We start from the raw sequence: 16,007 nt of genomic DNA, 5'->3' as shown, positions 1-16,007 counted from the left end.
ATGTGAATAATCCATTCAGATTTCTGAACAGATAAGAGACTCCAGTATTTAGTAGTAGTAGTAGCTGTCTTCTCAAAACAAGTACATGAATCCAAACCAAATGATACCGTCAGAATGCATTCAAGTGCGTTCTTTAAAACATGACTGTCTGCAATAAAGATGAACACAAACATATATTTGTTGAGTCTAAGCTGACAAAACAGAAAGTGAGTCTGTCTTTTAAGTAGATTTGATTTGATTTCAGATCAATAGATTGTCTTTGCAGTAACTAAATCATGATGATCAAATTTGGAAATACAACTATCAAAAGATGCAGGAATTATGGGTAATTACTGTCCCTTTTTATGCATATTTCACCCCCCCCCCCCATTTTTTTTTATTTGATATGAAATGTTCATACACATCTAATTAAATATAATTCCTGATCAAAAGGAAAATATCCACATTGTGTGTCAGATTCATTCATCACCATCATCGTAATCCAGATGCATGTATTCGATGCGAAGGCTGGTGGGCTCATCGGCTCGGCAACTTTCCACCGACGCAGAAACACAATCCACAAAATAAATAAGGAACCTGGTGAATACAATGTAGGAACACAATTATGTTGATAACTAACTACCAATACACTGCTTAAAACTATAATTGTTCAGAATGTGTAGGTTTACTAGATAAAAAGAAAATAAATCAAATGTAATTGTTCAATAATGTGTAATTGTTCAATAATAAAATGTGTTGTGTTTAAAAATAAAAATATCTGATCATATAAAATGCGTTGTGTTTATATTAATTTTAATTAAAAAATGTGATAAACAAACAAATCTTAACTAACAAATGTGAAAACATATTTTTCGCTGAGATAGCCAGTCAATTTGAGTAACGTTATTGTGTAATTCCACGTAATGACGTGGTTTTACGTTATTACGCGATGACATCACAACGTCATTTAGCAATTTTAGCAACAAATTGACCTGCCTCGAGCAACTCCCCCTGGATATTAGTTGTCAACACCGAGGGCCCTACTTATAGTGGTAACCTACACACTTCAATGCAAAAGATCACCTGTTAAATTCTACTGAATGTTATAAACTGCGCTCCCTGTTGGATGCATATAGGCTAATCTAGGCTAGAGCAAAAACTATAAAATATAATAGCCTATCTAATAGGCTCAATTAAATGAGCGATGGCCATGGTAATTTGTTGTATGGCTTTTTCGAGATTATGAACTCATCATGGCCAGAAAAGGTGAGGAATGTATTTTTCAATGGTCATGATATGTGTAATAATGTATTATGTTGATAAATTAAATATTGTCTACTCGAGAAATGTAATATTGCTGTGTTCAGACGTAGCCTACAAAACGTCAATGGAAAAAGTCTGTTCTACCGTTAAACTACGGATCGCATAGAGGAAAATACTTGAGTTTATATACTTACTACTGTACAGTAGTTCCAATGAAATAGGTTGTGATACAGCCTGGATTCAAACCAGGGTGTTTGTAGTGACGCTAGAGCTGAGATGCATTGCCTTCGGGAGTCTAACAAAATAGACTGTCAGAAGTGGGATTCGAACCCACGCCTCCAGGGGAGACTGCGACCTGAACGCAGCGCCTTAGACCGCTCGGCCATCCTGACACACTGGATACAAGGACAACAGTAATGATAGTTTCACTCTTCTCACTAACACAAACAGTTGCCTTTTCGATTTAGTTTCCTGTTTTATTGTTCTGAAATAGTGTCGTCATATATTCCTGCGACTGTTGCCTTCTAGGAACACAATATTTCACCAATATAAACTGTTCGTACATATGGTTTAAAGTTTGCAGGGGGAGGAAAGCACATTTTCAAGTTAAGTATAGTTTTTATAAATTCCAGTTTTTGTGTGAAAATCATGTAGGCCAACGATTTATAAACGAGGCAAGACGAGGACACTGGAGACGACGAAGATACAGACCCGTACACTTTTTGGTAGTTAGTGAAACACTTTCCCATGACGAATCACTGCCACCTGGTGGTCAATCCGGTGAATTTAATGTGAATAATCCATTCAGATTTCTGAACAGATAAGAGACTCCAGTATTTAGTAGTAGTAGTAGCTGTCTTCTCAAAACAAGTACATGAATCCAAACCAAATGATACCGTCAGAATGCATTCAAGTGCGTTCTTTAAAACATGACTGTCTGCAATAAAGATGAACACAAACATATATTTGTTGAGTCTAAGCTGACAAAACAGAAAGTGAGTCTGTCTTTTAAGTAGATTTGATTTGATTTCAGATCAATAGATTGTCTTTGCAGTAACTAAATCATGATGATCAAATTTGGAAATACAACTATCAAAAGATGCAGGAATTATGGGTAATTACTGTCCCTTTTTATGCATATTTCACCCCCCCCCCCATTTTTTTTTATTTGATATGAAATGTTCATACACATCTAATTAAATATAATTCCTGATCAAAAGGAAAATATCCACATTGTGTGTCAGATTCATTCATCACCATCATCGTAATCCAGATGCATGTATTCGATGCGAAGGCTGGTGGGCTCATCGGCTCGGCAACTTTCCACCGACGCAGAAACACAATCCACAAAATAAATAAGGAACCTGGTGAATACAATGTAGGAACACAACTAATATGAACCAAGTCTCAAACCGAAAACAAAGCTTTAATGTTGAAGATGATGTGTTTAGGAGTAAAACCCCAAAGTTACTTACAAAATAACTCAACTTTATTCTCTGCAATGTTGTCAAGAATCATAGCAGTTAGACAGTCCCCATGTCTACATCTTCCCTTATAGTCTACTACCGATGAAGACATTTTGTGCAGTCTGCAACGTGTTGATATTCTGTGAGCAAAACACTTTTTTATACTCAACTTTGTATTTATTGATGACAAATTTGTATTTAAAGTTTAGCAAAAAAAATGGGTCTAAGATATTCGATCCTGGAAACAAAGGCAAGAACTTTATCTGACATTCTGAAAATCTATTTAATCATTTGACCGTTGTTAGTTTGCTATAGGGACGTTTAACCAGTTCATTTGACCATGGTTGGTTTGCTATAGGGACGTTTAACCAGTTAATTTGACCATGGTTGGTTTGCTATAGGTACATGTAACCAGTTCATTTGACCGTGGTTGGTTTGCTATAGGTCCGTTTAACCAGTTCATTTGACCATGGTTGGTTTGCTATAATCCGTTTAACCACAATTCATTTGACCATGGTTGGTTTGCTATAGGTCCGTTTAACCAGTTCATTTGACCATGGTTGGTTTGCTATAGGTCCGTTTAACCAGTTCATTTGACCATGGTTGGTTTGCTCTAGGTCCGTTTAACCAGTTCATTTGACCATGGTTGGTTTGCTATAGGTCCGTTTAACCACAATTCATTTGACCATGGTTAGTTTGCTATAGCTACATTTAACCAGTTCATTTGACCATGGTTGGTTTGCTATAGGTACATGTAACCACAATTCATTTGACCATGGTTGGTTTGCTATAGCTACATTTAACCAGTTAATTTGACCATGGTTGGTTTGCTATAGGTTTAACCACAGTTCCAAAAGATGCTTGTACCCGATCGAGGAACTCTAATGAGCCTTCTACATTGTCAGACTGCTTCATCCTCGTCTTTTCATCATTTAATTAACAGGTCTGTCTAAATAAAGACACATTAACAGAATATATATATTATATTGAGAAACACACACACACACACACACACACACACACACACACACACACACACACACACACACACACACACACACACACACACACACACACACACACACACACACACACACACACACACACACACACACACACAAAAGACAAAATACCAAAATCCGATAAGAAATGTAATTTTTTTAATAATAATAATAATAATAGTTATATCGACGGTCCTAATGTACGAACACAGTTTTAAAAATGCAAAAATACACAAAAAGAGGGAAAAGACAAAGGAGGTTTCACCCTGTAGACCAAAACACTACCCTATACCCTAAATAGTGCACTACTTTAGACCAGAGCCCTATGGGGAACTGGGCAAAAGTATTACATTATATAGGGGATCGGGTGCCGTTTGGGATGCAGCCAATCTCAGGGGTAGTAGTAGTAGTAGTAGTAGTAGTAGTAATAGTAGTAGTAGTAGTAGTAGTAGTAGTAGTAGTAGTAGTAGTAGTAGTAGTAGTAGTAGTATAGGTCCTAGAAGTTATTCAAATATCATTGATTTGCCATTTGTGCTAACGCTAACAACAACAACAACAACAACTACTATTAGTTGTGTTTTTAGTCCAGCATTCCTGAACATCCTGCATGTAGGTCTCATTGCTAACTCGGAGCCAGGAGTTTTATCTGCATGATTGTGTGAACTAACAAGGAACAACTCGGGGCCCTTGTTTTATATATATATAAGCTATAACTGGAGCCAGAGTGTTTCTTGTTATAGAAGCTCTAACGGTTATAGAACCCCTATGAATGTATATTGCGCAGGTAAAACTCTGGGTCCTGTTTAATCCTGTATATGTGTTGTTTTGATCAGGAAGTCTCCCAGTTCCATGTAATTCTGTCCCACGGGTTGAGTAGAAGTGCAGTTTTAATACACCCATAAATGGTGCACTAGTCTGTGTTAGTTTTTTTAGACATATACAGTATTCAGTGTTTTGTGCCACGAGTATTAGAATAGACATAGAACAAGACAGTGTGAGAGAGAAAGCACAGTAGTTTAGCAGTAGCCGGCCTAGTCAGGAATTAGGACATAGATCCCTGGTTGGGAATAGACAGGAAGTTGCTCTGGATAAGAGCGTCTGTTCAATGTAGACGGACAACAAAGACCTGTTTTTTGTTGTTGTTTGTTCAGATTTCAAACCTTTTGGTTGTTGTTTTGTTTTATCTTTGCTCATTTGTAGATAAATACCGTTCTGTTTGACATGACAACAACAAAAAGATCTGGTAACTAATCCAGAGAGATATATACAAAGCAAGATCAATGAGTTCAACAGCTAACATTAAATACACAACTAGAAATAAATATATATTTTCTGCTTCATTAATAAGACTAGCTAAACTTTAAAACGTGTTTTTAGTTATTGGTTCAGTTCAGACTGTGTCCATTTCAAGCTTGTCTTTTTAAAATAAATAAAGTTATTTCAGAATATTTAGGCAAGTTCATCGGTTAACTTGTTGATCCTGCTTTGTGCTACACTACACGTATCCTGGCAACCAGGGAAGGCTTGTTCTACTTCAAAAGGAACACTCTTTAGTTTCTATTTCCACAAGCTTGAAATGGGCATGGTCTAATTTACTCAAGAACCAAAAAACACGGATCTAAGTTTCGCTGAACCAGAAAAATGATGGTTATTTCCTTTTAAAATTTAAAAATAAATAAATAATCAATGTCAGCTGGCTAATTCATCGATTCTGCTTTGCAGTCAGTAACAAGCAGGTGTTTTGTCAAACATTTTCCTTTCAAACAAAACTCCAAAGAAAATTCAAGTAAAAACAGGAAGTCATATTATTACTATTATGATGTCATATCCTGTCCCATGCGAGGGTCAGGGAGTGAGTAACACTGGATGTCATGTAAACAGAAATAAAACCCCCAAAAATATTTTGTTTAGTTAATTATTTCCCCATAGTCAACAAAATCAAGATTTGAACAAATATGTTGGTAGACGTGAATAAAAAAGAATGTTATTTTAGAAAAGACAATAAGCTATAATTGTGCCTGGATAGTTGCTCTGAGTGCTATCAGCAGCCGATAATCGAGCAGAACAGTAGAAGCGCGGTAAAGCTAGCAGGGTTGTACACCATAGAGATGGAAATAGATCTCATCTTTGTATTTATATCCAAGTTGTGTCTTCTAGCTATCTCTATGTAGTATATTACACAGCAGTCTGTAGCCCCTGAAGACAAGGTTTAGGATACGAACCCTATGGGTCCAGGGTGAAAAACAGTGCACTAAAAAGGGTACACGATACGGTAGCATCTGAGATGCAGACAAGGTTTCGAAGTTACACACAGCCCTTGAGTGTTACATACAAACAAACAAACACAGTTTCTAAGTCAGAGAAGCAAAAAATATGACTCATCATTCCTGCGTTTGAAAAATAAACTTTTTTTTGTGTTTTTTTTTTGGCAACAAGATTGTAGTTCAGTGAAGAAGTTATAGTCCAGTGTGTTTGCGTGTGCGGCCTCTCTCTCCCATCTGATAGCACTTCAGTTGAGGCATTGTGAGACTGTGAGTCTGTCACTAAGTAGAAGACAGTAGGATTGTCAGGAGAAGGTGGGCGATGGATTGTATTCATTAGTGCAAATCGTTTTGTAATGGAAAACGTTTCGTAAATGAAAACGAGTGTTCCTTAAGTTCAGGTTAGTCCCTCCCTGTTTGCTTCTGTTTGGTTCCTAGGGAATACACCCGTGGAGCGGTGAGGGGAGATAGTTTTTACATCGACAGGGGTCCTTCGTCCCTCCTCGAAAACCTCCTTTTTAAAGCTTGTGTGAACGAACTCAGCAGTCACATTTGTGTCATGTCTGTCATGTCCCATCTGTCATGTCCCGTCTGTCATGTCCCGTCTGTCATGTCCCGTCTGTCATGTCCCGTCTGTCATGTCCTGTCCGTCATGTCCCGTCTGTCATGTCCCGTCTGTCATATCCCGTCTGTCATGTCCCGTCTGTCATATCCCGTCTGTCATGTCCCGTCTGTCATGTCCCGTCTGTCATATCCCGTCTGTCATGTCCCGTCTGTCATATCCCGTCTGTCATATCCCGTCTGTCATGTCCCGTCTGTCATATCCCGTCTGTCATATCCCGTCTGTCATGTCCCGTCTGTCATATCCCGTCTGTCATATCCCGTCTGTCATGTCCCGTCTGTCTTATCCCGTCTGTCTTAATCGTCTGTTTTATCCTGTCTGTCATGTCCCATCTGTCATGTCCCGTCTGTCTTAATCGTCTGTTTTATCCCGTCTGTCATATCCCGTCTGTCATGTCCCGTCTGTCATATCCCGTCTGTCATATCCCGTCTGTCATGTCCCGTCTGTCATATCCCGTCTGTCATATCCCGTCTGTCATATCCCGTCTGTCTTATCCCGTCTGTCTTAATCGTCTGTTTTATCCTGTCTGTCATGTCCCATCTGTCATGTCCCGTCTGTCAAATCCCGTCTGTCATATCCCGTCTGTCATGTCCCGTCTGTCATATCCTGTCTGTCATGTCCCGTCTGTCAAATCCCGTCTGTCTTATTCCATCTGTCAAATCCCGTCTGTCTTATCCCGTCTGTCAAATCCCGCCTGTCAAATCCCATCTGTCTAATCCCGTCTGTCTTAATCGTCTGTTTTATCCTGGCTGTCATGTCCCGTCTGTCACATCCCATCTGTCATGTCCCGTCTGTCCAATCCTGTCTGTCATATCCCGTCTGTCAAGTCCCGTCTGTCAAATCCCGTCTGTCAAATCCCGTCTGTCAAATCCCGTCTGTCAAGTCCCGTCTGTCATGTCCCGTCTGTCATGTCCCGTCTGTCTTATCCCGTCTGTCAAATCCGGTCTGTCATATCCTCTTCTCCCTAGAAGGCGTTGATCCCTCTCTTCTCTTCCTCTCTTTCTGTTGTTCATCCCTCCCTCAGTCTCAGAAGACGTCATTGTTCCCTCCGTTGGCGTAGTCTTCGCGTCGCACCCAGATGACATCACAGTGGTCCCTCTTGGCCACTCCCTCCACGGAACACTGCTTCCCGGCCACACCCTCTGCAGCCCATTGCTTCCTGAGCGGGGTAAGCTTCACCGGGGGGGCGGAGGACCGTGAGGGGGGAGGGGCGGGGGAGACCGAGTCTACCTGTGACTCTCCCCTTTCACCCCACTCGTCCTCTTGGGGAATGCCCTGGGAGCTCCTCCTCTCTTCCTCTACCTCTTTCTTTCCCTCCTCCTCCTCCTCGTCTACCCCTCTGTCCTGGTCTTGGCTCCTTTCTTCTAGAGTCGCTCCCTCCATCCTCTCTTCCAGGAGGCTGGGTTCGGTTGATGAAGCCCTGACTGACTTGCAGTACTCGTCGTCGTCGCTCAGAATGTCCGTCTCTTTCACCTCCATCCTTCCCTCTATCCCTCCCTCCATCCTCCTCTCCCCCGTCACTCCTCCCTGGTCGTCGTAGCAACCCAGGTCGAACTGTTCTTCCACCCAGCGGTCCGTGTCGCCTCCAGTCGCCAACAGCGTTTGCTGCTGAGGCGTCTGGGTAGGAAGCAGGGGGTTATGGGAATGTGGAGGCTGGTGGGAATGTGGATGCTGGTGGGAATGTGAAGGCTGGTGGGAATGTGGATGCTGGTGGGAATGTGGAGGCTGGTGCGAATGGTCATGGGTAGAGTGGGTGGGGTTAGAGTCTTCGTGGTTGTCATGGAGAACGAGGTCGGTATCAATGGTGAATCGGTTTCTAACCAGCTTCCTGCGACCAAGGGTCCGAGACGGGGCTGAGACTGGAGGGAGAGAGAGAGGGAGGGAGAGAGATGGGAGAGAAAGGAAGGGACATGAGAGAGAGATGAGAAAGAGAGATGAGAGAGAGAGAGAGGGGGTCAGGAGAGGGAGAGGGAGGGACGAGAGAGGGAGGGAGAGAGAGGGAGGGAGAGAGATGGGAGAGAAAGGAAGGGACAGGAGAGAGAGAGAAAGCAAGAGAGAGGGACAGGAGTGAGAGATGAGAAGGAGATGAGAAAGAGATGAGAGAGAGAGGGTCAGGAGAGGGAGAGGGAGGGATGAGAGAGAGATGAGAGAGAGGGTCAGGAGAGAAAGAGAAGGACAGGAGAGAGAGACAGGGTCAGGAGAGAGAGAGGGGGAAGAGAGAGAAACAGGAGAAAGGAGAGAGCGAAGGAGAAAGAGAGAGAGGGGAAGAGGGAGGGACAGGAGAGAGAAAGAGAGAGGAGAGCGAGAGGAGGAGAAAGGTGAGAGAGAGAGAGATGAGAGGAGAGAGAGAGAGATGAGAGGAGAGAGAGAGATAGAGATGAGCGAGATGATAGAGAGAGGAAACAGAGAGAGGAGAGAGTGTTAGTACATCACAGTACATCGACGAATGAAAATGCAGTAACACACTACACAGAGAAACGGAAGAGACACGGAATTTGATCGTTTACAAGGAAACTAGTTTCCCTTGAGGTTACAGAGGATATCACCTACCTGCTCTGTTCATGGCCAGTCTGTTTCCCCTTGAGGTTACAGAGATTATCACCTACCTGCTCTGTTCATGGCCAGTCTGTTTCCCCTTGAGGTTATAGAGAATATCACCTACCTGCTCTGTTCATGGCCAGTCTGTTTCCCCTTGAGGTTACAGAGATTATCACCTACCTGCTCTGTTCATGGCCGGTCTGTTTCCCTTGAGGTTACAGAGGCGTTTTCCTCCGAAGGGGACATACTGCTGGTTGAGGGGTAGAGACTCAGTCTTCATCAGCTGGCGTCGTTGTTTATCTCTCAGGATGGAGTGGACTGTCTTCAGGAAGTCCTTCTTACTGTCCACAGAACTGGGGTCAGGGACACAGACACGTTAAAGACACACAATTATATTAGGTACACAGACAGACAGACAGACAGACAGACAGACAGACAGACAGACAGACAGACAGACAGACAGACAGACAGACAGACAGACAGACAGACAGACAGACAGACAGACAGACAGACAGACAGACAGACAGACAGACAGACAGACAGACCTACAGACAGAGAGAGACAGACAGACCTACAGACAGACAGACCTACAGACAGACAGACAGACCTACAGACAGACAGACAGACAGACCTACAGACAGACAGACAGACCTACAGACAGACAGACAGACAGACAGACAGACAGACAGACAGACAGACAGACAGACAGACAGACCTACAGACAGACCTACAGACAGACAGACAGACAGACAGACAGACAGACAGACAGACAGACAGACAGACAGACAGACAGAGAGAGACAGACAGACAGACCTACAGACAGACAGACCTACAGACAGACAGACAGACAGACAGACAGACAGACAGACAGACAGACAGACAGACAGACAGACAGACAGACAGACAGACAGACAGACAGGCAGAGAGAGACAGACAGACAGACAGACCTACAGACAGACAGACCTACAGACAGACAGACAGACCTACAGACAGACAGACAGACAGACCTACAGACAGACAGACAGACCTACAGACAGACAGACAGACAGACAGACCTACAGACAGACAGACCTACAGACAGACAGACAGACCTACAGACAGACAGACAGACAGACAGACAGACAGACAGACAGACAGACAGACAGACAGACAGACAGACAGACAGACAGACAGACAGACAGGTACACAATACACACATTAATGTAAACCTATACACAAACACACAATACACACATCCATGTGACACACACATTCAAATTCATGTAAACACACACAAGCACACAAAACACACAATTATGTAAACACACACACACAATCACACAAAGCACACACATGTAATTGTGCTGCAATATGTGTTTTCCTGTATTTTATTGAATTTATACACAAATAGGTTTAATTTAATTGAAAATAGCTATATGTTTAAACAGATCGGTATTTCAAATGTGTTCTCGGCGTGACGTCAGCCACACAGTTGTGATGTCAGAACTCACCTGCAGCACAGGTGAAAGGTTCTCTCTGGTCTGCCCTCAGACTCTGACTTCACGTGAACTATCTCACACACCGCTGTACCCTCGGAGTCTAGCAAGGAGAGACAGAGAGGGAGAGAGGGAGGGAGAAAGAGAGAGCAGAGAGAGAGAGAGAGAGAGCAGAGAGCGAGAGAGAGAGAGAGAAAGAGAGAGCAGAGAGAGAGATAGAGAGAAAGAGCACGCGAGAGAGAGAGAGCAGAGACAGAGAGAGAAAGAGAGAGAGACAGAGACAGAGAGAGAGAGAGAGAGAGAGAGACAGAGAGAGAGAGAGAGAGAGCAGAGAGTGAGAGAGAGAGAGCAGAGAGAGAGAGAAAGAGAGAGCAGAGAGAAAGAGAGAGCAGAGACAGAGAGAGAGAGAGCAGAGAGTTATCAACGTCGCCTTAAATCCCTACTATCTAGTGGAAGAAGAATAGGTGGAGAGAGATGAGAGGAAGAATAGGTGAAAGAGAGATGAGAGGCAGAATGATGGATGGAGTAGGACAGGTAAAACGAAGGAGGGGCAGGGACCACGGGTCTGGGTCGGATGTGACTGTCACAGGTCTGGGTCGGATATGACTGTCACAGGTCTGGAGCACAAATAGTTTGTTGTGGTTGGCCAACCATAAGTCATCAAAGCGGCGGTATTCTACAGTCACAGAGCCTCCGTGTGGCAAACGTTAGGAGATATCGAATCAAAGGAAGAGGGAATTAAAATGATGGAATTAATAGTTAAAGGAGAAGGATGGCTAATAACGACCAAGAGCCAACAGAGCTGCTACCTCATGTTCTGAATAGAGTTGTTGTTAACTGTAGAATGACAAATTAGCCTAGCTAGCTAACGTTAGCTACCTCATGTTCTGAATAGAGTTGTTAACTGTAGAATGACAAATTAGCCTAGCTAGCTAACATTAGCTACCTCATGTTCTGAATAGAGTTGTTAACTGTAGAATGACAAATTAGCCTAGCTAGCTAACATTAGCTACCTCATGTTCTGAATAGAGTTGTTGTTAACTGTAGAATGACAAATTAGCCTAGCTAGCTAACGTTAGCTACCTCATGTTCTGAATGGAGTTGTTGTTAACTGTAGAATGACAAATTAGCCTAGCTAGCTAACGTTAGCTACCTCATGTTCTGAATAGAGTTGTTAACTGTAGAATGACAAATGAGCCTAGCTAGCTAACGTTAGCTACCTCATGTTCTGAATGGAGTTGTTGTTAACTGTAGAATGACAAATTAGCCTAGCTAGCTAACGTTAGCTACCTCATGTTCTGAATGGAGTTGTTGTTAACTGTAGAATGACAAATTAGCCTAGCTAGCTAACGTTAGCTACCTCATGTTCTGAATAGAGTTGTTAACTGTAGAATGACAAATGAGCCTAGCTAGCTAACGTTAGCTACCTCATGTTCTGAATGGAGTTGTTGTTAACTGTAGAATGACAAATTAGCCTAGCTAGCTAACGTTAGCTACCTCATGTTCTGAATGGAGTTGTTGTTAACTGTAGAATGACAAATTAGCCTAGCTAGCTAACGTTAGCTACCTCATGTTCTGAATAGAGTTGTTAACTGTAGAATGACAAATTAGCCTAGCTAGCTAACATTAGCTACCTCATGTTCTGAATAGAGTTGTTGTTAACTGTAGAATGACAAATTAGCCTAGCTAGATAACGTTAGCTAGCTTAACTAGCTTCTCCCGGTTTGATGAAGTCAAGACAGGTACTACGTCATCATAGTTGATTATAAATAACCCAGGCAGCTATTAGTCTACTATATAGTTGATTATAAATGACCCAGGCAGCTATTAGTCTACTATATAGTTGATTATAAATAACCCAGGCAGCTATTAGTCTACTATATAGTTGATTATAAATAACCCAGGCAGCTATTAGTCTACTATATAGTTGATTATAAATTACCTATACAGCTATTAGTCTACTATATAGTTGATTATAAACAACCTAGGCAGCTATTAGTCTACTATATAGTTGATTATAAACAACCTAGGCAGCTATTAGTCTACTATATAGTTGATTATAAACAACCTAGGCAGCTATTAGTCTACTATAGCTCGAGTCAGCTTGGTTGGTTGCGGTCTCCCTCCCTGTGTCCCTCTCTCACAGTACGACACCTCTCTCTCTACCTCCCTGTATCCCTCTCTCACAGTACGACACCTCTCTCTCTACCTCCCTGTGTCCCTCTCTCACAGTACGACACCTCTCTCTCTACCTCCCTGTGTCCCTCTCACAGTACGACACCTCTCTCTCTACCTCTCTGTGTCCCTCTCTCACAGTACGACACCTCTCTCTCTACCTCCCTGTATCCCTCTCTCACAGTACGACACCTCTCTCTCTACCTCCCTGTGTCCCTCTCTCACAGTACGACACCTCTCTCTCTACCTCCCTGTGTCCCTCTCTCACAGTACGACACCTCTCTCTCTACCTCCCTGTGTCCCTCTCTCACAGTACGACACCTCTCTCTCTACCTCCCTGTGTCCCTCTCTCACAGTACGACACCTCTCTCTCTACCTCCCTGTGTCCCTCTCTCACAGTACGACACCTCTCTCTCTACCTCCCTGTGTCCCTCTCTCACAGTACGACACCTCTCTCTCTACCTCCCTGTGTCCCTCTCTCACAGTACGACACCTCTCTCTCTACCTCCCTGTGTCCCTCTCTCACAGTACGACACCTCTCTCTCTACCTCCCTGTGTCCCTCTCTCACAGTACGACACCTCTCTCTCTACCTCCCTGTGTCCCTCTCTCACAGTACGACACCTCTCTCTCTACCTCCCTGTGTCCCTCTCTCACAGTACGACACCTCTCTCTCTACCTCCCTGTGTCCCTCTCTCACAGTACGACACCTCTCTCTCTACCTCCCTGTGTCCCTCTCTCACAGTCACAGTACGACACCTCTCTCTCTACCTCCCTGTGTCCCTCTCTCACAGTACGACACCTCTCTCTCCCTTCTCTCGTGTCTTATCAGCTCCTCTTATTAAAGTAGCTTAATAGATGACTTATTCTGCTGCCTCCCTCCCTCGGATCAGACCGGGTCTGGATCCAACCAGGTCTAAAAGGAAACGGGTCTAGTTGTCATCGGATCCATTCGGGAACGAGTTTGTACATTATACAAAAAATATATTCATGCATATCGGGTGCGGATGTGAAAGCCCAAGGTACATTTCGGAACCGGTCCAACTTTTCTTTGGACCACGTGAAGACCTGTCTAATGGAGGGTGAGAGGGGTGTAGAGAGGAAAGCTTTAAGGTGGAGGGATCAGAGGAAAAGATGGAGAGTTATGTTAAAAAACACACACATACTTGTGAGGGCGCGGACTTGTAGGGAGTCTGTTGAGATCATGTGACGGAAAAGGAACGGGACTCTGTCATCTGACACAGCAGGACGATGAGACGCGCCCTGAAAGAGAGAGAGATGCACACACACACACACGCACGCACGGCAACACACACACACACACACACACTTTTAGAGGAAGGTTTGCTACGGGGCAAGTGTGTGTGTAATGATGTATCTAATAAACAGTTCTACTCTATGGAGGGTAATGATACTGTATCTAATAAACAGTTCTACTCTATGGAGGGTAATGATACTGTATCTAAACAGTTCTACTCTATGGAGGGTAATGATACTGTATCTAATAAACAGTTCTACTCTATGGAGGGTAATGATACTGTATCTAATAAACAGTTCTACTCTATGGAGGGTAATGATACTGTATCTAATAAACAGTTCTACTCTATGGAGGGTAATGATACTGTATCTAATAAACAGTACTCTATGGAGGGTAATGATACTGTATCTAATAAACAGTTCTACTCTATGGAGGGTAATGATACTGTATCTAATAAACAGTTCTACTCTATGGAGGGTAATGATACTGTATCTAATAAACAGTTCTACTCTATGGAGGGTAATGATACTGTATCTAATAAACAGTTCTACTCTATGGAGGGTAATGATACTGTATCTAAACTGTTCTCCTCTCCTTTATGGAGGGTACAGAAAGTGCATATTGTATTGGACCACTCAACCATTTTACTTTCACATGAAGACTTGAGAGCAGCATTAACCCAGATCCACTCTGCGGGTGACCCCATTGTGTCTGTTCCAAACTAAAAGCTTTCCAAAAGGCCCTCCAGGACACTGGCCCCCCAAAGCAGTATAGAGTAACAGAGGTAAAGAAACACTCACAAGCTTCTTCCTCTGCTTGGAGCGATCTCTGTACACAAAGACCACCGCAGTCTTGAACACTGGAAGATGGAGAGAGACGGAGACAAAGGTAGGGGGAGGGAGACGGAGAGGGGGATGGAGATGGAGAGATGGAGGTATGGGGAGAGAGATGGAGGGAGACAGAGAGGGGGAGGGAGACAAAGGTAGGGGGAGGGAGACGGAGAGGGGGATGGAGATGGAGAGATGGAGGTATGGGGAGAGAGATGGAGGGAGACAGAGAGGGGGAGGGAGACAAAGGTAGGGGGAGGGAGACGGAGAGGGGGAGGGAGATGGAGGTATGGGGAGAGAGATGGAGAGAGAGAGGAGGAAGGGTAGGGAGAGGGTGAGATGGAGGTAGGGGGAGGGAGATGGAGAAAGGGAGAAGGAAGGTAGGGAGATGTAGAGAGGGAGGTAGGGGGAGGGAGATGGAGGTATGGGGAGAGAGATGGAGAGAGAGAGGAGGAAGGTAGGGAGAGGGTGAGATGGAGGTAGGGGGAGGGAGATGGTGAAAGGGAGAAGGAAGGTAGGGGGGGGGTGGAGAGAGAGAGGAGGAAGGTAGGGAGATGGAGAGAGGGAGGTAGGGGGAGGGAGATGGAGAGAGGGAGGTAGGGGGAGGGAGATGGAGAGAGGGAGGAGGAAGGTAGGGGAGGGAGATGGAGAGAGAGAGGAGGAAGGTAGGGGAGAGAGATGGAGAGAGGAAGGTAGGGGAGGGAGATGGAGAGAGGGAGGAGGGAGGTAGGGGGAGGGAGATGGAGAGAGGAAGGTAGGGGAGGGAGATGGAGAGAGGGAGGAGGGAGGTAGGGGGAGGGAGATGGAGAGAGGAAGGTAGGGGGAGGGAGATGGAGAGAGGAAGGTAGGGGGAGGGAGATGGAGAGAGGAAGGTAGGGGAGGGAGATGGAGAGAGGGAGGAGGAAGGTAGGGGAGGGAGATGGAGAGAGGGAGGAGGAAGGTAGGGGAGGGAGATGGAGAGAGGGAGGAGGAAGGTAGGGGGAGGGAGATGGAGAGAGGGAGGAGGAAGGTAGGGGAGGGAGATGGAGAGAGGGAGGAGGAAGGTAGGGGAGGGAGATGGAGAGAGGGAGGAGGAAGGTAGGGGAGGGAGGGAGGGAGATGGAGAGAGGGAGGAGGAAGGTAGGGGAGGGAGATGGAGAGAGGG

The 16,007-nt window shown here is 44.2% G+C and overlaps 1 protein-coding gene and 1 non-coding gene across 2 annotated transcripts in view; both read right to left on the bottom strand.

The window, feature by feature from the left end:
* Nucleotides 1–1,551: 1,551 nt before the first annotated feature.
* Nucleotides 1,552–1,634, bottom strand: trnal-cag (transfer RNA leucine (anticodon CAG)). Its single transcript has one exon. It is a non-coding gene; the product is annotated as a tRNA-Leu (tRNA).
* A 2,217-nt stretch (nucleotides 1,635–3,851) lies between these two features.
* LOC109883930 (T-lymphoma invasion and metastasis-inducing protein 1) overlaps nucleotides 3,852–16,007 on the bottom strand; it is a gene marked incomplete at its 5' end in the record, with an annotated part of 85,425 nt that continues 73,269 nt past the window's right edge. The window contains 5 exon segments of the mRNA XM_031808830.1: nucleotides 3,852–8,451; nucleotides 9,311–9,483; nucleotides 10,621–10,708; nucleotides 13,945–14,041; nucleotides 14,837–14,895. Coding sequence (XP_031664690.1) covers nucleotides 7,619–8,451; nucleotides 9,311–9,483; nucleotides 10,621–10,708; nucleotides 13,945–14,041; nucleotides 14,837–14,895 — 1,250 coding nt within the window.

Source organism: Oncorhynchus kisutch, linkage group LG29 (genome assembly GCF_002021735.2).
Source record: "Oncorhynchus kisutch isolate 150728-3 linkage group LG29, Okis_V2, whole genome shotgun sequence".
Classification (NCBI taxonomy): domain Eukaryota; kingdom Metazoa; phylum Chordata; class Actinopteri; order Salmoniformes; family Salmonidae; genus Oncorhynchus; species Oncorhynchus kisutch.
Note: the sequence above shows the minus strand (reverse complement) of the source record. Positions and strands in the feature narration are given on the sequence as shown.